We start from the raw sequence: 21,282 nt of genomic DNA, 5'->3' as shown, positions 1-21,282 counted from the left end.
TTCTTCAGCCTGTAATTCTATGACAGTTGTTTCAAGAGTGCGTGGTGATCGGTGGATGAGTTGGCTGTGAACGGATTCAAACTTTGGTCGGAGCTTCATCTAAGTGACCAAGTGATTGGAGCAAGATCTATGAAGATCTGGTTGATGGGCCAAGTGATTGACATAAGATCTATGAAGATCTGGTGCATGTGTTGCGGTTTTGGCTTTGTTGATCGAGCTTTGGTGCAGATCTGGTGCACAGTGGTGTGCAGATCTGGTGCACGTTAGTGTAGATCTGATGCACGTTGGTGCAGATTTAATGCACGATGGTGCGGATTAGATTTGTGGGATTAGGATTTGAGGAGGGAATTGATTAAATGGCTCTGATACAATGTTAAAAACAGAGTAAATCAAGAGAAAAAAGATATTTGTATTTATTGGTATTGTAGTCTATATATACAATGTGGGTAGTATTGTTCTATTACTCTACCCGATGTTGGACTAAACGATAGAGTCTATTTATGCAATATTTGACAACCCCATTGATATCGAAAAATTAGAAACAACCTCCCAATAAATCTAAAATTCTATAAAATTTACAAATAACCCCTTAGGATCTATAAATTATAAATAAGCCCCTAAAAAATCTGAAGATTACAAGCAGCGTTGTAAAAGTTAGAAAATTGTAAACTATTCCTTTTGAAATCCTAAAATTATAAACAACTCCTAGAAAATCCAATGATTAAAAAAATTCCTATGAAAAGCTTAAAAATTAGCCTCCTGAAATCTTATAAACAACACCTTGTGTTTGAGATGATCTAGTATAGCAGTATACATGTATGAAACAACGAGGCGAAAACTATCGAAAATCAGATCAAAAACTAATTTCAGGACTTGAACCATCAATGGTTCAATATTGATGATCGATGAACTCATATGGGCCGTCGGTGGTGTTATTAACTACTGATGATGCAAAACTCCAGAGAAGTTCAAATCATCGACGAGGTTATCGACCATCGCTATGTAACCATTGATGGTCGAGAGCTACCATTGATGGTTGATTGGTTGATTACAGATTTCAGAATTCAATTCATCAAAGGATAAGTCGTTTGATTCCCTAGAGCCTCGTCGATCGTTCACTCACCTTGCACATCATCATCTGATCAATCTACAGCGAGAAGAGCCACCCTAGGATCTCAAAGTTTGCATCAAGCTTCTAGATCTTCACTTAAATCTTCTTAGTTTGATCTTAATAAAAAAGTGCTGTAAGAGTTTTTTGATTGAGTGTAAAAGATTTTTATTATTTATTTCAAACTCATCTTCTTTTACAATGTACTCAAAATAGTTTAATTGACGGTTGAAAACTAGCTAGGGCTAGAGCTACTCACTGTAAGGAGTTATGTTAGACGATTAGTTTGAGATACACTAGGGCACGGTCTTGTACACCTATTGAAACAGCTTTATGGTTCAGGAGAAGTCTTTCATAGTAAGGAAGTCTATTCGCAAGAAGGAACGGTGAATGTAGGATGTATTCGAACCACTACAGAAATCTTGCAAGCTATGATCGTTTCTTTTGTGATTGTTTTATTGCTTATTTGATCGTTTCTTTTGTGATTGTTTTATTGCTTATTTATCATTTGATTTCCGTTGCATATGATGTGATAACTTAAAAAACAGTAGACAATCCTATTCACGCTCTCTCTAGGCTTGTATCTCAGATCTATCAACACGTTTTTGTTGAGTATGAAAATATATAATAATTATAACTGAACTATAAATCTCAAAGTAACTTTGCATCACTGTAAACGTAACTGCAAGATCATTGATGACTCATGATCTTTTTAGCAAGTTAAAAGTAAGGACTTAACACATATTTGTTTCAAACAATACATAGGTAGCATGAGGTTTAAAGTATATTATCTTTTCTGAAAATATAGGTCTTCATGATTTACTTTTTTTTCTTTTCTTATTCATCCATAGTAAAATTTAAGCCATGCGCATATTCATGTGCAATCAAAATAATATACATGATATTTTAAGTATTGAATATAAATTGATCATGGAAAGATGTCCGCGATCAAAGAAACTAAAAGTCTTCACGCATCATGCAATATAGTGGGTTTCATGTTTTCCATCTAATTGATGACGTGAAACATGTTTAGGATACTGGAGCTATACTAAGTTAATATTTGATTTTCCTAAAACAAAAAATGAGTAAAACATAATTATTAATCAACACTAGTATCAAATTAAACTCCAGTTGCGAGAGAATCAAGAGAAGTACGTTTATATTCTAAAAGGGAAAACGTTATGAGAAACTTTTTCAATCTAAAGAAGTCGCATAAAAGGGGAAAAAGAGCAAGTGAAAAATGCGAAAGTAAAGATAAAAGCAACATTAAGTGACAAAAGGGCTAGAAATGAAATTCTACAAATAGAGGGATTTTTATGGGTTGACATTTGTTCCCTACAGAGTTAATAATTAATAATAATAAATTGTGAAAAGGATGAGTTGTACCTTTGGTGGGTGAACTAGAAAGCGTGAAACTACAAGTTAAGCTGTCCGTCCCCTTTGACTTACTATGAGCCCTGGTCCTCGTTCACACGTCATTTAACGTCGTATTATTTATTTATTTTCCCCATTTTTCTATTTCTAAACATTCTTCTCTTCTTAATTCTCACACAAAAATCCTAGAAGCAGCAGCTATTCTTTTCTTCTGCTGAAAACAAAGGTATTATTCTGATCATTTCTTTTGAATTTTTGATGGGTTCTGTTGGGATTGCTTGAATGATATAATTCTGTTGTTGTAGGAGATTTTTGTTGCGTTGGAGTACGTAGTAATGGGATTTCTTTTTGAGAATTGGTCGAAGGTTGATGACTATTTTTGTTTTTCCTTTTATTTTTGTTTTATCCATGCATATGGAATAGATGGTTTGGCTCGTCTTGTGAATTTTTTCAATTAAAGAAAGTCATAAATAATATTAAGATTGAGCACACAGAAAGTTTGGATTTCGTAAGGGATTCTTAGCGTTTTGTTAGTGTTAGCATTAATTAGTATTAATGGATTTATAAACCTCAATTTCTTCTCTTGATTTAGGTATGTTTCTTTGTTTTTGAGAAATTATGGCTTGTGTCGCCCGATGTGTTTAGTATTCCTATTTTTGAGAAAAGGAAGCCGTGGATTTTGGGTTGCTCAGTGTATACAACTTTGACTTTGTATGGGATTATTAGCCATATGTTAGCCTTAAATAAAGGTGGATATTTTCCAAGTGTACCTTGAGCACCTCACTACAAAGGACCAATTTTGTTCTTGGTATCAAGGGTATATATGTGTATATATACCACTTCTAACTTAAAAGAAAAACATCAAAATTACTATTAATACTACAGTAAACACTATTCTTGCTACAATATTATTCACATTATAAAAATTACAGTTCACACTATTCTTGCTATAGCATGATCCATGTCATTTAAGAATTACTGTTCATACTACAATAATATCATCAGCCTTAAACATCAAAATTTCTATTAATGCTACAATAAACACTATTCTAGCTACAACATGGTTCAAAATATAAAATTACTGTTCACACTATTCTTGCTACGACACGATCCAGGCCTAAAAATTACTGTTCATAGTACAATAATATCATCAACCGTAGACATATGGTTTGAGCAGTAATGATTTTTTCCTGTAAATATTGTTCATATCTTTTTTTTATTTTTGTTCTTGCAAATGATGAATTTAACCTTTATCAGATATTTCACAAATTTAAACCTTTTCTGGCTATATTATAGAAAATTGATAAAACTTGCTAATTTGTATATTATTTTGTTAACTAGTTTGGAAATTCACTCTATAAATATCAGTAAAAAAATTATTGCTGGAGTTTTTATAAATATATAAATCATATTATAAATTTGGTGGCAGATATAATTCAGTAAATAATACTCATATCAACACGCGGGCTTAATACTAGTATGTATTTGTGTATGTGTCTATATATGTATATGTCTATATATATATATATATATATATATATATATATATATATATATATATATATATAGACATATATATGTGTATATATGTATATATACATGTATGTACACACCCACATGTATGTATGTATGTGTGTGTGTGTGTGTGTATATATATATATATATATATATATTCTCATATGAGAAAAATAAGTATGCTTGGTACCAAGCACAAGTTTTTCTGCTTGGTAGTGAGGTGGTATATTCCCCTCTACTCATTGAAATCGGGGTTCACATTCACATGGGTTAGGGAGTGGTTGAGAATTGGAATAAGTGGGTGGGAATAGGACACCTCACTATCAAGCACAAAATTTGTGCTTAGTACCAAGCATACTCATTTTTTTCATATATATATATATATATATATTACATATACAAATATGTAGAGTAATGATACTGTGAGCTAGTGAGCTCAAATCTTATCGTGAGCTATACTAATCGACTCATCATATTCATGATCGGCACCGTACATCTTGTTAAAAACATTATCAAATGTGCATGATAAAATTTTCATATACTTTTGGAATCTTCTAGAATGAGAATCAAGCAAGTTTAATATATTGATCTTTTAGACAGCTTAATAGCTGTCCCTTTTGCACATGGATAAAACATTGATTAAATTTTTTTAAACATTATAGTTTTTTCTAGATATAGATAATATATATATATATATATTTGTGTGTGTGTGTGCGCGCGCGCGCGTGTGCGTGCATGCGTGCGTGTGTGTCGACATTGTTCATTTTGATCTATGAACTCAAAACTTCAAAGAGAAAAAAATCACATAGATTAGATATTTCTAATTTATACATCTAATGACTTAGAAATGAACGATAACAGTCCAAGATGTCAATTATTTTGAGTTGCTTGAACTATAGGATAGAAAATTCTAATCCACGTGAATTTTGATCCACATACATTTGATGACATGTAGATAACAATGAATGGTTTGGATTTACAATATACATGGACAAAGATATATTTTTATAACTGTGTATAACTAACTTAGTTACACCCTGTGTGTGTGAGAGGTTGTGTTCATGCACGCGCGCGTGTATCTATATATATTAGCGAAATCAGAATACATATCCCAATTTGAGAGTTTAGAATTTTGTGAAATTTTAAGTTATGTTGCCCAAAAAAGCTCCTTAATGGAAAAACTTTTATTCTCTCCCACAATATCTGTATTATTAAAAATATATATCTCCAAATTGATACATGTTTTTGTTATTATTTGTAGTTTCAAAGATTCCTAGCCGTGAAACTTCATCCTTGTCTAGTTTTCAGTGTGCAGAGGTTAGCATAAGAAGCTCGCCTAACTGGGGCTATGGGCTGTTTTCAGTTCTCAAATGGAGAAAAGAAGGCACTACACAACTCTAAGAAGTCCAAATCCACTCAGTCTGGTAGCACAACATCAAGCCGTGATACAAAGAGATCGAGTTCAGAGTTCAACTCCCGAAATGTTTCAGACATGAGCAGTGAATCTATAGGGAGGTCTCCTTTCCTTAGTTTCTCTCAGAGGTCAAACAATCTTAGGATATTCACTTTTTCAGAGCTCAAGAATGCTACAAGGAATTTTAGCCGTGCCCTCATGATTGGAGAAGGTGGATTTGGATGTGTTTATAGGGGAATGATTAGGATTTCAGAGGATCCAAGTAGAAAGATCGAGATTGCAATTAAACAGCTCAACCGAAAAGGGCTGCAGGTAAAATTTCTTTTTAAATTATTTTGTAGGCATTGCTAATGTTGATTATCACTAGAAAATGACAAGGAGAACCAAATTGCTCCTATTGTTATCTTGGTTTCACATTGGCACTTGTTCATCATTCTATTTAGTACTCTAACTGCTCTAGCTCATTAGTGATTGCCATTAGCTTGGGAACAAAAATTTGTTTTAATAACTCAAGTTATTTTGTGCATTTTACTTGTTCACTAGTAGTGGTTGGAGCAAGTTTCTTCTTGTTCCATTTACTGTTAACTGTTCTTGATTTGATGTATTGTTTGAGTCCCTTCAGTTTTTGATTACTCTAGATGAAAAAAATTCTAGGCCGGCTTCATAATAACTTGGTAGCAAAGGATCTTTCAGCACGTTCATATTTTGCTTCCAATAATTTATTTTTTTGACCATATAAATCTTTATCTTGGTTACAAAACAGTCTAATCACAGATTTGGCGTGCTAATATACTAATGGCGTGGCTGTAACTTTATTCTTCCACTTCAGAATATGTTTTATTCTAGTGTGTCTATGCTAGTTTTACTGATGCACTAACGGAAGAAAATTGAGTAGCTCTTATGAGATTGTTTTATTTTTCATTTTATGATATCAGGGGCATAAGGAATGGTTGACAGAAGTAAATGTTCTTGGGGTTGTTGAGCATCATAATCTCGTAAAGTTAGTGGGCTATTGTGCTGAAGATGATGAAAGAGGACCACAACGGCTTCTTGTTTACGAATATATGCCTAATAGAAGCGTAGAAGATCATTTATCAAATAGAATGAACAAACCTCTTTCATGGGATATGAGATTGAGGGTAGCTCTTGATGCTGCTCGTGGCTTGACATATTTGCATGAAGGCATGGATTTTCAGGTATTTACTTGACTTTCCATTTCATTAGTGTTGATGTATGTTATCTAACAGAGAGTTAAGTAGGATGCTATAAGATATCAGAGTCCCTCAATCTTCTTCAAACGGATTGTTCTTGAGCAGAGAATCTAATACTGCACATGAACAACACGTGACAGGGTCAGAGTTAGGATCTCCGGTGATTCCTTCGATGATCAAGTTAGTGCTAAGCTTGAGCGGAGAAGAAAGAGAGTGAATGTATGATGTTTTTCAATTAGAGTCAGCTTACCCTAAGCAGTAGACAACGGTTTCCCTTTATAGCAGATCCGAGGAGTAGACTTGTAATTTCGATCGAGTTCAAGTAGACGACTAAGTCTGCAGTTACTTTGCAGGCGTCAGCTATAGGGGATGAGTCATCCAGGCGTTTACTGTGATGATGACTGAGTGTGCGTGACGCTGATGAGTCCAATGAGTCATAGAGACTTTCGGGATGGAGCAATGATGACTCTGATTATGCAATGACAATCAGCTCGGTATGGGGCTTGAGGATAAATCGCCTTTCTACTCGTCTTCCTTGAGAGGATCGACAAGTGATGTCTTTCATTTTTGTCTTGCATGCGGGCAGATAAGTACCGCATTTTTACTCAGCTTTCAGAAGTTCTCGACCTGCCCTTGTAGAGTGAGGAGTTAGATTGTCTCAAATGGTGAGTTTCGAGTGAGGACATCTTCGACTCGGCCCTTCTTGGGAAGGGTCGAGTGTTGAAGCCGTTCGAGTCGTTCCGCATAGGGTGACACTGATCTAGTGTTTAGTTAATGAGGGACATGTGTCGACTCCTCATAGAGGATTAATACTTAGCCATTTCTATGATATAACAATTAGTACAAAGAAATACTCATCGAATAGAGGGTTTTTTATTTTTTTCCCTTTCTATATCTAAATTTGCATGTTATATTTGATACTTGTCATTTCTCTTTAACAATTGATATAAAAGGAAAAATTACTATATTAGAAAATTATATGGAAATTCTATCTGCTTCAACAATTTATTGTTGGTTATTCAGTCTAATAACAGAATTTGTGACTTATTCAAGATTTGGGATGTTTATATAACAAAAGCATGCAAGAGTTTAAAGCTATGCGTCCAATATATTATTTGCTATGCACACTACTATTACTAATCAATTAAAATTTCATGTATTTACTGTCTTGGAGTACTTGCTACCAACATATTGTCATAGGTGATCTGTATTTGATAAGATTTTATCAGAAACCAAACTAGTACTTTCTTTCTACCGGATGCTTGGGCATGCATATAATTCCAGTTATCTGTATTACTCTTTTACTGCTCCATTTGAGTTCCTCCCCTATCTAGTCCAATAAACTAATTTAATTAGTGACAAACTTATATGCCATGGAAACGAACTATGAGTGTGTGTAGTATTTTTCATGCTGAATTAATTATTAGTGTGAAAACCAGACAAGTTGGAGGGGGCTGGATGTCATAATTTGAATCCAACATCTAATTACAATATAATCGATCTACCTGTTCACTCCTTGTTTCTACTGGCAATTGACATATCCATTCTTCATTTCTTAGTCAACTTATCAATCTTCTCGTTGAAACCATCATTGAAGTCACAAGTGTAAGCTGTAAGAAGTCCATGTATTTGGAAGAACTTTATATTTCTTTACCTATGGACATTCAGGAATGTATTATTGCGGATGAGTACTATAAGCAGGATATAATGAATATCTGGAGCATTGTTTCTTCAATATAAAGGGTTTCTTTTGTACGCTCTCTCTTTTGCCTATGGTGGACCTCAGTTTCCTCAGTTTTCCATATCTGTGGCTCCACTTTCTGTGTTCCAACAGATCGTAAGTTCCAATAACTTTTTGTTTTTCCTGAGAAATATATGTACTCCTAAACTAGCTTGTATTGTTATTTGATATTAACTCAATTTTTTAATGTAATGTAGAAACAGTATAATTACAAATGAATGGTCATTACAAAAAGAAAAGCCTACTTAAGTATATTGAAGAACATATATGTGTGCATCCATGTCATGTATCATGCACTGGCACACACAGAGGGATGAGAGATGATCTGGGGACTCATAAATGTTTAAAACATACACTTAGTTAATCTAAATAGTTAAGGTAGGGATTGAGAAGTGGTCCTGCTTCAGGGCATTAACATTCTGATCAATGCAATTTTGTGATAACCTGGCAGCTTCAACTTGACAGGGAACCCCACATGTTCCAACCTGGGCTAGCTTGAAATCTGGAGATGTGTCTTTTATTGTCAAATGTATTTCAGGAGTGCCACAAGGTGTCAAAATCTATTCCAAGCAATGCATAATATATGTTAATTCATGCATATTTAGGTACTAAGTATGTAAGACTCCTTTCAGTAAGTTCTTACTCTATATCTGTAATATCTATTTGATACTTATGATCACAAACAGTTGCATATTATTTTCAAATTACATGCCATTATTGATGATGCATTATAATAACTTTAATACTGGCATATACATATACACAGATTATTTTTCGAGATCTGAAGACATCAAACATTTTGTTGGATGAGAATTGGAACGCAAAATTGTCAGACTTTGGATTGGCTCGAGAGGGACCAGCCGAAGGGCTAAGTCATGTTTCAACAGCAGTATGTATAACCAGACATTGCTTTTGTTCCTTCTTCTGAGCTGTGTTTCATTTGTTTCTTCTGCCTTTTGTTTTAAAATGCTTTGAAACGTGAGAATAATTTTGCCTTTCTTTTCTTTCTTTCTTTTTTTTTTGTGCGCATGCTCTTCTTGATGCCTGCTATGTTTCATTGTGCTGTCTAGCCCTAGGCTATGAAGCTGGTATTATTGTTTTTTGAGTTAATTGCAGATATATCCCCTGTACTATCGCCCAATTGTAGATAGACCACTGCACTGTAGTCCTATTGTTGCGGATAGACACCACTGTCATCCAATCGTAAAAAACCCTCTGAATGAAATCTTTAACTCTTTTACCATCAGGTCTATTCATCAAAAAATAATTTTCTCTTCCTCTTAAAAGATTAAAGAAGAGGTTCACTCAAGGGGTCTATCTTCAATTTTACCATCAGGTCTATTCGTCAAAAAATAATTTTCTCTTCCTCTAAGTGTAAAACAATAAAAAAGAGGTTCACTCAAAGGATCAATCTGCAACAATAGGCTATAGGAGGTCTATCGGCAATTGTGCGATATTACAGAGGGTCTATCCGCAGTAAACCCTTGTTTTTTGTAGTGGAGATTTCGGAATTCTTAGGTTGTCACAGTCGAGATGGTTCATTGTATTGTATGTATGTTTGTCTGTAAGCATGCTCGTGTGTTTTTTTAACAAAAAGCTTGTTTAATTTTTTTTTTTTGGTGAGAAATGCTCGTAGTCATACAATCTTAATTGTGAAATGTGTAAAGCTGTTGCATTTCTTGATATAGGTTGCATATTTATAGCATTGATAAGGACAGTTTGTGCAAGTTCGGGAACAAATGAGGGAAATTGGGAAGTTTAGTTGCTGATCATTGATCAGTGCTGCTAGATAGTTATCCATGGTTCGGGCCGCAAATATTACTTGTCGCATTTCTTATGTACACCTTTCATTACAAAGTGCAGAATTTATTTTGTATACTATTCATTATGAAATTGGGTTTGTAAATGCAGGGATTATGAAACTAGTTTTATCAGTAGATTATAAGATGTCTGAACTACGACGCATCATTTGTTTGTGGTTAATTGTGGATAGACCCAGTTCCATTGCTGCCGATGGACCCCCTGAGTGGAATTCTTTTTTGACTTTTTAACCCACGGAGAAGGTTTTTTTGTTCCCCTTCCTCCTGTTGTTGTTGGAGGACAAATAGACCTCATGAGGGTAAAAGAGTCAAACAAAAACAAAAAAAAAACAAAAAGAAAACCCGCAGTTTAGCCATAATACACGTGGTCTGTCTACACGAATAGAACTACAAAGGGTCTATCCATAGTTGGGTGATGGTGCTTAAACACGAGATTTAACCCTCTGTAAACTTCATCAACACAGGTCGTGGGAACCGCTGGCTATGCAGCTCCAGAGTACATGCTAACGGGCCGCCTCACTTCAAAGAGTGACATTTGGAGCTATGGTGTTGTCCTCTACGAGCTCATCACAGGCCGAAGACCAATGGACAGAAACCGACCAAAGAGCGAGCAAAAGCTATTGGAGTGGGTCAAACCCTACATATCCGATCCTAAGAAGTTTCCTACGATCATGGACCAAAGGTTAGCAGGACATTGCTCTGTGAAGTCTGCGATGAAGCTCGCTGCTGTAGCTAATAGATGTTTGCTTCGTCAGCCCAAGTCTAGGCCTAAGATGAGCGAGGTTCTTGAAATTATACAAAGCATTGTGGAAAACGAGGAGATTGGATGCCCACAAAGTCCGTTGAGGAGTAACGTGACGGAGGAAGTGAATTCGAAGGAAAAGAAAGGGTTTAAGTTGAAGAGAAGGACTGGGGATTTTGCGTTATGGGGGTGGACGCCGAAGCTTATAAAGACACATTGATGGAGAGGGTAAACGGGGCCAAAAAAAGAAAAAAAAAAAGAGAAAAAGTGAAATATGTATACAACTGAGAGTGTAATAGTAGAGCCTGTAAATGGAAGTGTCCTTGCTTTTCCTCGTCAACTTACATCCTATAAACTTTTATGCTTATTACATATTAATAAAGTTAATCATCCTGCTTTGTTGGTTTGTTACTAATTCAGAATTTCACTTCGGTCGACGTTGGGAGGCTTTGATGCTCTCTTTGCACAATTTAATTTTCGGCGGTAGCTTCTGATTAGTAAACAGGTAATCCATATTTCTAATATCTTAGCTAATGATTGTTCAAATAGAACAGAGGCGGCATTGTGTTATTGGCTTTTTTATATAACAAAATCCCATTTGTAATCTGCTTTGACGGCGATGATAAATTATTTGCGGAGATCTATATATATTATAAAGTACTTCAAGGTCTAGTGAAAAATTGAGCTTCCATTACATCTCTTTGTTTAAGTAAATTTTCTTTTTAAGGTTGTGGTCTATACCTTTCAGATTACATATTTCTTTCTCGACATCGATCTATTGTTATGCTTCTTGTAGGACGAATTAGACATCGATCTATTGTTATGTTTCTTGTAGGACGAATTAGGTAATGGTCGGTACAATTTATATCGCTACAACTAGATTATGATCTTGAAGCCTAATATATCTAATGAATCTAGCATGATTTCATACTTGTGACCTGGGAACATCTTCGGTTGGTGCTAATAGAGAATTGATCTCACATGAAACTTTGTATGCCTTGATGCATAAAATTTCTTCATTTTGATGCCAGAACAATTGTATCGGTCATGCATTTGTTTTCAGTCTCTAATTAACTGTAGTCCTTTCTGTGTAGTTAGTGGTTTCCTGGTTCTTTGATTAAGTTGCGATCGCTAGCATGGTTTATTCCATGTATCAGCAATTATCCAATTCCAGAAACATGTCAATGCTGAAAAGAGAATGCAATTGTAAGAAATTATGCATCTAGAATCAGACTTTGATGACCACAGTTATCATCTAAGGAACTTTTGTTATCTTCTTTCTTCTTCAGATCTCACTGAAATTGACCAACACCTAATATGCACAACTTATATGCAACTCATATAACATTATGGCACTCAATTATGAACCTGTTTCCTTAGTTAACAGGACATGTCATCAAATAAAAAAGAGCTTCACTGTCAGACATCATTCTTCTTCTTTCTTCTGCAGGTCATAGTATATATCCACAAATTTCAAACTATAGCTCAATGTGAATAACTGTTTGTAGAATTTTAATTGACGCCATATATAGAGAGAGACTTCATACCATTGCCTTTGATTATCTGTATCAAGTTGGAGGAGGAAAATGAGGGTTGTTGATTGCTTTCACGACATTAACCGTTAGAGACTGAGAATTATTGCATTTCATCTTAGTTAAGCATATTTATCGTTTGGTATGGTGTTCTCGGAGTACGATTCAACTGCATAAATCAACGGAAACAAGTCTAAAAACCTTGAACTGCATCTTTAGATCATCAAATTCAACTTCAAACTCACTGGGTCTTAAATCATTATAATTTCAACGGTTTGATCTACATAGACATTCTAATATTTATATTCATATTTGAGTTTTTACATGTACACGAGTCCATCACAGTCATACCTCATCAAATTGAAGAAATGCAGGAAACAACAAAGAATCAGCCAGACAGACTAGCGGTCGACCGTCGCGGTCGACCGCGGATGACTGTAATCGATTTAAGTCTCGGGTTTGTGGTTCGGTCGACCGTCACGGTCGACCGCAAACTGGATTGGGCTGGGCTTTTGGTTTTTGACCCGGTTCGTTTTTGAGTTGATATATAACCCTAAACCTGATTAATTAGGGCAGAGCAAGGACGATTTTGAGCAGTCTTTGAGAGAGAATTATTGCATCCAATTGTGAGAGAGTTGTGAGAGATCTAGAGCTTTGTTTTAGGGTTTGATCGGTGAGATTTGTACCTCTACTTGTATTCTCTGATTTCTAATAGTAAGAACCCCCCCCCCCCTCATTGCTCCGTGGACGTAGGTAACTTGCCGAACCACGTAAATCGTTTGTTCTTGTTGTGCTTGTGTTTTGCTTATTGGTTGTGGTTTATCTCGAGTTATTGTTCGTGTTGCATAATAAACTTTCGCCGCGCACAACAATTGGTATCAGAGCTAGATTGACAACATGGGAGAAGCAAACACATCAGGTTCGTCTCTTACAAAGGCGATACAGAGTCTGAGCATCAACAACACGAAGATTGATGTTCCGAAGTTCGACGGCAAGATCAATTTCAGATTGTGGAGGTGTCAGGTGATGGATGCTTTGGATGCACAGAATTTGGAGGAGACTCTTGAGTTAAAAGAGAAACCCACAGATATAGAGGATAAGGTTTGGAGGAAGATGAACAGTAGAGCTTGTGATGTTATTAGGTCATGCTTGACGCCGGATCTTATTTATGATGTTATGAACGAGACGTCGGCGAAGAAGATGTGGGAAACACTCAATGAGAAATATCTTACGAAGAGCATTGAGAATCGGCTTCACTTGAAGAAGAGATTTTACCAGTTCAAGATAAAGAGGGGAGTTTCCATCAGGGAGCATGTCAACAACTTCACTAAGCTATTTTCAGATATGGCCAATGTGGACATTATAGTTGAGGATGAAGACAAGACGATGCTACTTCTGTGTTCGTTACCCGAAGATGATTATGGTACGTTCGTTCTCACTATGATCAATGGAAGAACTACAATCAGCTATAAGGAGGTGACCTTAGCTTTGGTGAACTATGAGTTAAGGAAGAGTGATGGTGAACCCTCCGAGAAGGCATCGGGAGATGCACTAGCAGTTCGAGGTCGAGATCCAAACCGTCGCCAGTTCAACCGCTCAAAGTCAAGGAATATGAGTGCCTATAAGAGTGTTGGTAGAAATCAATATCGGTATTGTAAAGAAGAAGGTTTTTGGAAGATTGACTGCCCACAATGGAAAGAAAAAACCGGGAAGAATAAGGAAAAAGTTGCACAAGCTTTAGAAGTGAATGTTGCAAAAGCTATTGGTGAGCATTCAGATTCAGATTCTTCAGGCTATTCATGCCCTGCGTTACCGTCGGTTTGCTATGCGGATTCCACGGAGTGGATGATGGATTCGGGAGCTACATATCACATCTGCCCTAAGAGGGAGTGGTTCTCTAGCTTTGAGGAGCTGGAAAGAGCGGATGTCGTGCTTATGGGAAATGACCACGTATGTCCTATTGGTGGTATTGGTTCAGTCCAGATTAGGATGCATGATGGTGTAGTGAGGGAGTTGAAGGAAGTGAGGTACGTACCGTAGTTAACGAAGAACATCATTTCTCTTGAGATTTTGGAAGCAGCTGGATATTGAGTGATCTTAGAGGATGCTACAGTGAAGGTCACAAAGGGTTCTATGGTGGTGATGCGAGGTGTCAGGGAAAACAACCTATACTACTTGAAGGGCAAGACAGTTACAAGGGGTCTGGCAGCTTCTATCACTATAGAGGAGGACACTAGCACCTTATAGCACATGAGACTTGGACACACAGGTGATAAGTTCCTACAGTCATTGGCAAAACATGGGCTATTGAAAGGTGCTAAGACCTGCAATATGGAGCTGTGTGAGCACTGTGTACTTGGGAAGAAGACTAGAGTGAAGTTTGGCACCACTGTTCACAACACCCGAGGTACATTGGATTACATTCACACATATGTTTGGGGTTCTTCCAAGAACACATCTCTTGGTGGGGCCAACTATTTTATCACTTTTATTGATGACTATTCCAGAAGGAATTGGGTATACCCTATGAAGCATAAACATCAGGTCCTGGATATTTTTGTGGAGTAGAAGAAAAAAGTGGAGCTGCAGACAGGTAGAAAGGTGAAGAATCTACGTTCAGATAACGGTGAAGAGTACAAGAGTGATCCGTTTTTACAGTTTTGTAGGGATCACGGTATTAGAAGACACTTCACAGTTCGAGAGAAACCGCAACAGAACGGGGTGGCTGAGAGATTGAACTGTACCTTGCTGGAGAAGGTGCGATGTATGATGACACAGAGTGGATTGCCTAGATCCTTTTGGGCCGAGGCGTTAGTTTATGCGAGCCATCTCGTGAACAGGTTGCCGTGCACTGCGATAGACGGGAAGACTACATTGGAGCGTTGGTTTGGTTCGGTGGCTAGTGACCATGAGTCGCTTCAGATATTCAGGTGTCCAGCTTATTATCATGTCAGTGATGGTAAATTAAATCCGAGAGCGAGGAAAGCAGTTTTTGTGGGATTTAGAGATAGAGTAAAATGCTTCAAGTTATGGGATCCACAGGATAAGAAGATAGTTATTAGCAGAGATGTCACATTTGACGAGACATACATGATGAGGCCTCGAGCCCCTCAGCAGGTGGAGGGAGATCAGACAGGAGAGATATCGCAGTAGGTGGAGGATGATGTGACTCCACTCACTCCAGAGAGCATTGTATCCATTGAGGCTCCTACAGAGGTGACACTGGGAGGAGATGAGATGACAGCCGGGCAGATAGAGGATACAGTAGATTATGGGACTCAGGAACATGGTCATGTTCAGGGGTCCATTGTAGCAGATAGACCGAGGAGAGAGATTCGTCAGCCAACTAGGTATAATGATGTCATGGTCTCATATGCATTATCAGTAGAGGTCGTTGATGATATGGTTCCAGCCACATTCAGCGAGGCAGAGTCTAGCCCCGATTCGATCAGGTGGAGGGACGCTATGAAGGAGGAGATGCGGTCTCTTCAGAAGAACAACACTTGGACAGTTGCACATCTACCCAAAGGTAAGAAAGCTATTAGTTGCAAGTGGGTATTGTAGGCGTCAAAAATTGCCTATAGGTCCCCGAATACAGCTCAAGACAAAGAGAAGGCGATGAACGTTATTATCCGAGTCGAAGAGGATTATCCGACGCCGACAAGCGCATGAAGCGAATCGGCGAACCGTTGATGACACGACAACGAACCACCACAACGGTAAACGCCAAGTGGCCCGCACGCATCAATCAACTCAAAGCGTCCAAACGCGCCCAACAGTCAGTTAGCACGCGAGTATCATTCAACTCGCGCACATCAATCAGTTCGCGTGCGTCTATCAGCTCTCTCGCGTCGTTCAACACGCGCGCATTGGTCAACTCGCGTGTAGCGTACGAATCAACAAGACAAACGATCAAATACGTAAAATGGTGGAGAATACAAATCCCGGAAGAACCGAAAAACACAAGAAATAAGCGAAACCAGAAATCCCAACGCGCCGCACGGGACGGACCAAACCGACCCGCGCCCGCGCGGGTCGGAATGATCCGACCCGCGCTGGCGCGGGTCGGACACAACCGACCCGCGCCGGCGTGGGTCGGATCCGTCCGACCCGTGCCGGCACGGGTCGGATCCATCCAACCCGCGCAAGCACGGGTCAGATCCGCCCCCGCGCGCTATTTCGACCTCTGTTCGGTTTTTGACGGTTTTTCTCAGGATTTGTTCATTTATGAGCATCCAAACTGATCTGATATCATCCCTAAACATTGTTAATTTGTTATTAACTAAAGATAAGGACGAATCATTCATTCTTATCCAAAAAACCCCAACCGAAGCTTATAAATACGAGCTCGGGGGTTCATTTCACGGGGGGATTAATTATCAAGAGGAGGAGGTGCTGCCGGATTGAGGAGTTAAAGGAGTACGAATTTCAGCGAGGGTTGACAGAACTTGGCGAGTTCTTCGGCATAAAGAAGAAGAGTTCGAGAGATCCGACGCCCGTTTCCCCTATTTCCTTGAGATCAGGCTTGGTCTTGATCTCGAGAAGAGCTACTGATTTCGCTTGGTCGATCTCAGCGCTTCAAATCAAATACTTCCTCGACGAAGGCGGAGCTCTGTTGAATTTTCAACAACCGGATCTGATCGACGGTCATCCACGGATAAACCCCGGCATAGGCAAAGATCCCACGCAAAGCAGTGGGTGATAAACGTCCTCTGCGTTTTGTTTGAACGAGAATTGTATCTTTTATTTTCATTGTGTAAAGGTCTTATAAAAAGACCGATCTTTTTGAACTTATTGTAACGATCGAAGTTGTAATGAGTTATACAATGAAGAAAACGTTTTTCGACGCAAACAGGTATATGCGAAGAAGGAGTGATCTTCTATTGGGGACATTCAGTTCAAAGCCAGATTGGTTGCCAAAGGATATGCACAGCTTGAGGGCATTGATTACAACGAGGTATTTTCACCCGTTGTGAAGCATTCGTCGATACAGATTTTATTGGCGTTGGTGACACAGTTGGATTTGGATTTGGTCCAGATGGATGTGAAGACAACCTTTCTACACGGTGATTTAGATGAGGAGATCTACATGACACAACCCTTGGGATTCAAAGCTGTAGGAAAGGAAGATTTTGTTTGTAAGCTGAAGAAGTCTCTTTATGGTTTGAAGCAGTCACCAAGACAGTGGTATAAGAGATTCGATAGTTTTATGATTGGCCGAGGGTACACAAGGAGCTCATATGACCCATGTGTTTATATGCACAAGCTACATGATGGTGAGCACATATATTTGCTTTTATATGTTGACGATATGCTTATTGCTTCCAGGAATTCTTCGGTTATTCGAAAGTTGAAAGATGAGCTGTCATCCGAGTTTGAGATGAAGGATCTTGGAGAGACAAAGAAGATATTAGGTATGGAGATCGAGAGAGACAGGGTGAAAGGGAGTTTGAAACTTACACAGAAGAGCTACTTGCAGAAGATGTTGAAGAAATTCAGCTTTGACGGCAATGCAAAAGCAATTAGCACACCATTAGCTCCCCACTTCAAGCTTTCAGCGTTGATGTCACCTGTTTCAGTTGAGGACAGAGATTATATGTCGAATGTCCCATATGCCAGTGCAGTAGGTAGCTTGATGTATGTGATGGTGTGTACGAGGTCAGATTTATCACAGGCCGTGAGCATGGTATCGAGATACATGTACGACCCCGGGAAGGGTCATTGGGAGGCCGTGACGTGGATTCTATGGTATGTTCGAGGCACCATGGATGTTGGTTTAGTATTCTAGAAGGATGAGAAGAATGGGCAGGATTGTATTGGATATGTGGATTCAGATTATGCTGGAGATCTTGACAAACACCGGTCTACTTCAGGTTATGCTTTTACATTAGCAGGTGCACCTGTATGTTGGCGATGCACGCTTCAGTCCATAGTGGCTCTCTCTACTATAGAGGCAGAGTATATGGCAGTAACTGAAGCTATTAAGGAGGCTTTATGGTTGCGTGGATTATTGGAGGACGAAGTCATGTTGGCTTCGGGAGGTTCATCCGGCAGATCTTCGAAAAGATCGGCTTTCACCCCCAGCAGGTGACTAGCCATGAGATCGCGGATGGCTTGTCCCTTGACTGATTTCTGCGGCATGAAATGAATATCGTATTGAGAGAGCAGAAGCGCCCAGGATGATGGAGACGTCATATTGGAGAAGGTCCACACGAATGACAACCCTGCAGATATGTTGACCAAAGTTGTTTCAGAAGTAAAATTTGGTCATTGTTTGAAGCTTTTGAACATCCTTCAGGCCTTTGGAGGCCATTTGGGTGAACTACGTTCGGCTTGATTCCTTGGACAAGAGGATACGTAGGCAGTCTTTCAGATGCAGCCGGTTTGATCTGTTGATTCAGATGGGGGGAGATCGCATTTCAGCTCTAGTTTGGTTCCCTGACTTGTTGAGGGACTATTGGATGATTTGGTGTCGGCTCTGTTTTGGTGGAAACATTCGTCGAGGTGAAGAATTAAAGAAATGCAGGAAACAGCAAAGAATCAGCCAGACAGACTGGCGGTCGACCGTCGCGATCGACCGCGAACGTGCACGAAGGCCAGTAGGATTCGGAGCTGATGGCGGTCGACTGTCGCGGTCGACCGTGGATGACTGTAATCAATTTAAGTCTCGGGTTTGTGGTTCGGTCGACCGCAAAACCTGCGCGGTCGACCGTCGCGGTCGACCGCAAACTAGATTGGGCTGGGCTTTTGGTTTTTGACCCGGTTCGTTTTTGAGTTGATATATAACCCTAAACCTGATTAATTAGGGTAGAGCAGACAGCCATATTAGCATGTTCATTTTGCTGATTTTTCTTAGGCTTAGGACAATCTTTAATAAAGTGACAAGTTTCATGACAATTATAGCATTTTTTAGCTTTAAACCTGGACTTAGATCTACCCATTCCATTTTCGAATTGTTTCCTACTTGATTCCCCATTACTAGCATTATTTTGGTTATGATCGGTGAGATTTGTAACTCTACTTGTATTCTCTGATTTCTAATAGTAAGAACTCCCCCCCTCCTTGCTCCGTGGACGTAGGCAACTTGCCGAACCACGTAAATCGTTTATTCTTGCTGTGGTTGTGTTTTGCTTATTGGTTGTGGATTATCTCGAGTTAATATTGTTCGTGTTGCATAAGAAGCTTCCGCCGCACACAACACAAATATGGATATTTATGACATATTTATTCACTGGAATATAAAAAGAATGCTTACCAGCGATATCCTGTTTGTATACCTTTATCTACATTGGATACGGTGGATTATTTTTAGCAAAACGGCAGGAAACCGCCCCTGTGTTCGTAAGAGCTTAGCGAAACAATTCCAAAATATTGGTCATTTTTGTGTCAACTTCAATAGTTCAAAGCTTAGAAATAACATCTGTGTAATTAATGAAAATAATCAATTTCAATGTGTCTCTATTATCACCACTGACCACTGTTGACAAGGCTGGAAAAATCTTATTTGCTGCTACTTGCAAATATACTCTATTCCCTTGCACTAACCTTCTTTAAGTTCTAAGTACTGAAGCCTATTGAGGCCAACATGTCTTGTACTCTCGCATACAGTTGCATTTCTAAGACTTCACGATTGACACCTTCATTCTGAGAGAATATATTAGTTATTGGAACATATTCTTATTTTCCCTTAAATGAAATTTCTCATAAGCTATCCAGAAATATGAAGATCCAAACAAAAAGAAGGAGAACAAAAGGCAAAAGATAAGAGACTGTAAAAGATGTTTCCCCCCTTGAATTCTAGCTCCCCTTTATCTCCCTTTGTGCTTTTATGTACTATGAGTGATTAGTGGTGGTTCCTCATTCTAGCTTTTAGTTTATACTGCGGAGAGTTTGACAGGCATGAAGATCTCGACTCAGTTTTGTTTTCTTCCAAATATGGTTGAATTTTTTCTATTTATAATTTATTTAATTGATTTTTTTTCATGCTATATGAACGTTCCAATTCCTTATTTAAATTGTTCCTTGCAATATCAGTGAGTAATCATGGAAACTAGACGCAATATTGGTGTGAGGATTTTCAGTTGGTAGTAACCTTAATTTTAGATATACTGTTGAGGATCTGTGTTGTCGTTTGGCTCAGAAACCTGCTAAATCAGTCCCCGTTCTCCACTCACAGTGCACCACCAAGAACACAAAGGGGAGAGCTCACTGATCTCCTTCACCAGTCACTCACAAAGAGGGGTCGCACAAAGGGGGAAAGAGCACAAAGCTCACAGAAGGAGGTTAATCACACAAAGGGGAGGAGCACTTAGCTCTGAATCTCAAGACACCGTCTCTTTTCTTCCTCTTCATCCCCCTCCAGAGCTACTACCAACCCATTACCCATATATAGGGATGGGGGCAGCCGACAAGGGAGAGGAGCTAGGGAAGAAAACGAAGGAGTGAGCCGACCTACGGATGGGAGCTCACAAGCGGCGGCCATCAAATCACAGAGATCGGAGGGGATTTAGAGATATCGGGTAGGAGAAGAAAATAAGAGGGGCTAGGGCAAAAGTCTTGGGGAGCTGGGCCTATAGAGTAACGGGCCAACTTATTGGGCCAACAAAAAACAACAATCTCCACCTTTGGCCCAAGGTAGTGCACAGAGGAAAAACACGGAACTGCAGGACTCATCATCGCCAAATTATTACTTGTATGATCACAAAGAAGATACAAGCAATGAAAGAGAATACACAAAGTAAACTCAGATCACAAAGATCGGGGTAAGATCACCAAGCATACCAAGCCCACAAAGGACCGAACTCTATCATACGGTCATCGAGTTC

At 38.6% G+C, this 21,282-nt stretch overlaps 1 protein-coding gene across 10 annotated transcripts; it reads left to right on the top strand.

Moving 5' to 3' along the window:
* On the top strand, positions 2,554-11,323 carry LOC109837501 (probable serine/threonine-protein kinase PIX7). Of its 10 annotated transcripts, none has more exons than XM_020405771.1 (6): positions 2,554-2,708; positions 2,788-2,847; positions 5,361-5,723; positions 6,347-6,607; positions 9,130-9,252; positions 10,648-11,323. In XM_020405771.1, exons 2-6 carry the CDS (start codon positions 2,818-2,820, stop codon positions 11,143-11,145), a joined length of 1,275 nt encoding a protein of 424 aa, XP_020261360.1. In that variant the 5' UTR covers positions 2,554-2,708; positions 2,788-2,817; the 3' UTR covers positions 11,146-11,323. The 10 variants fall into 10 exon arrangements, with proteins under 10 accessions (XP_020261360.1, XP_020261366.1, XP_020261365.1 ...); XM_020405777.1 differs by having other exon boundaries at positions 5,306-5,723; XM_020405776.1 differs by having other exon boundaries at positions 5,299-5,723.

The sequence above is a fragment of the Asparagus officinalis genome, chromosome 4, assembly GCF_001876935.1.
Source record: "Asparagus officinalis chromosome 4, Aspof.V1, whole genome shotgun sequence".
NCBI lineage: Eukaryota > Viridiplantae > Streptophyta > Magnoliopsida > Asparagales > Asparagaceae > Asparagus > Asparagus officinalis.
Note: the sequence above shows the minus strand (reverse complement) of the source record. Positions and strands in the feature narration are given on the sequence as shown.

What these genes read in the sequence shown, in the direction of transcription:
- LOC109837501 (XM_020405771.1), top strand. Translation starts at nt 2,818, where the DNA reads ATGGGATTTCTTTTTGAGAATTGGTCGAAG. An exon ending in ATGAAGGCATGGATTTTCAG is followed by an intron (nt 6,608 to 9,129) that starts GTATTTACTTGA and finishes ACATATACACAG; the next exon opens with ATTATTTTTCGAGATCTGAA. An exon ending in TAAGTCATGTTTCAACAGCA is followed by an intron (nt 9,253 to 10,647) that starts GTATGTATAACC and finishes TCATCAACACAG; the next exon opens with GTCGTGGGAACCGCTGGCTA.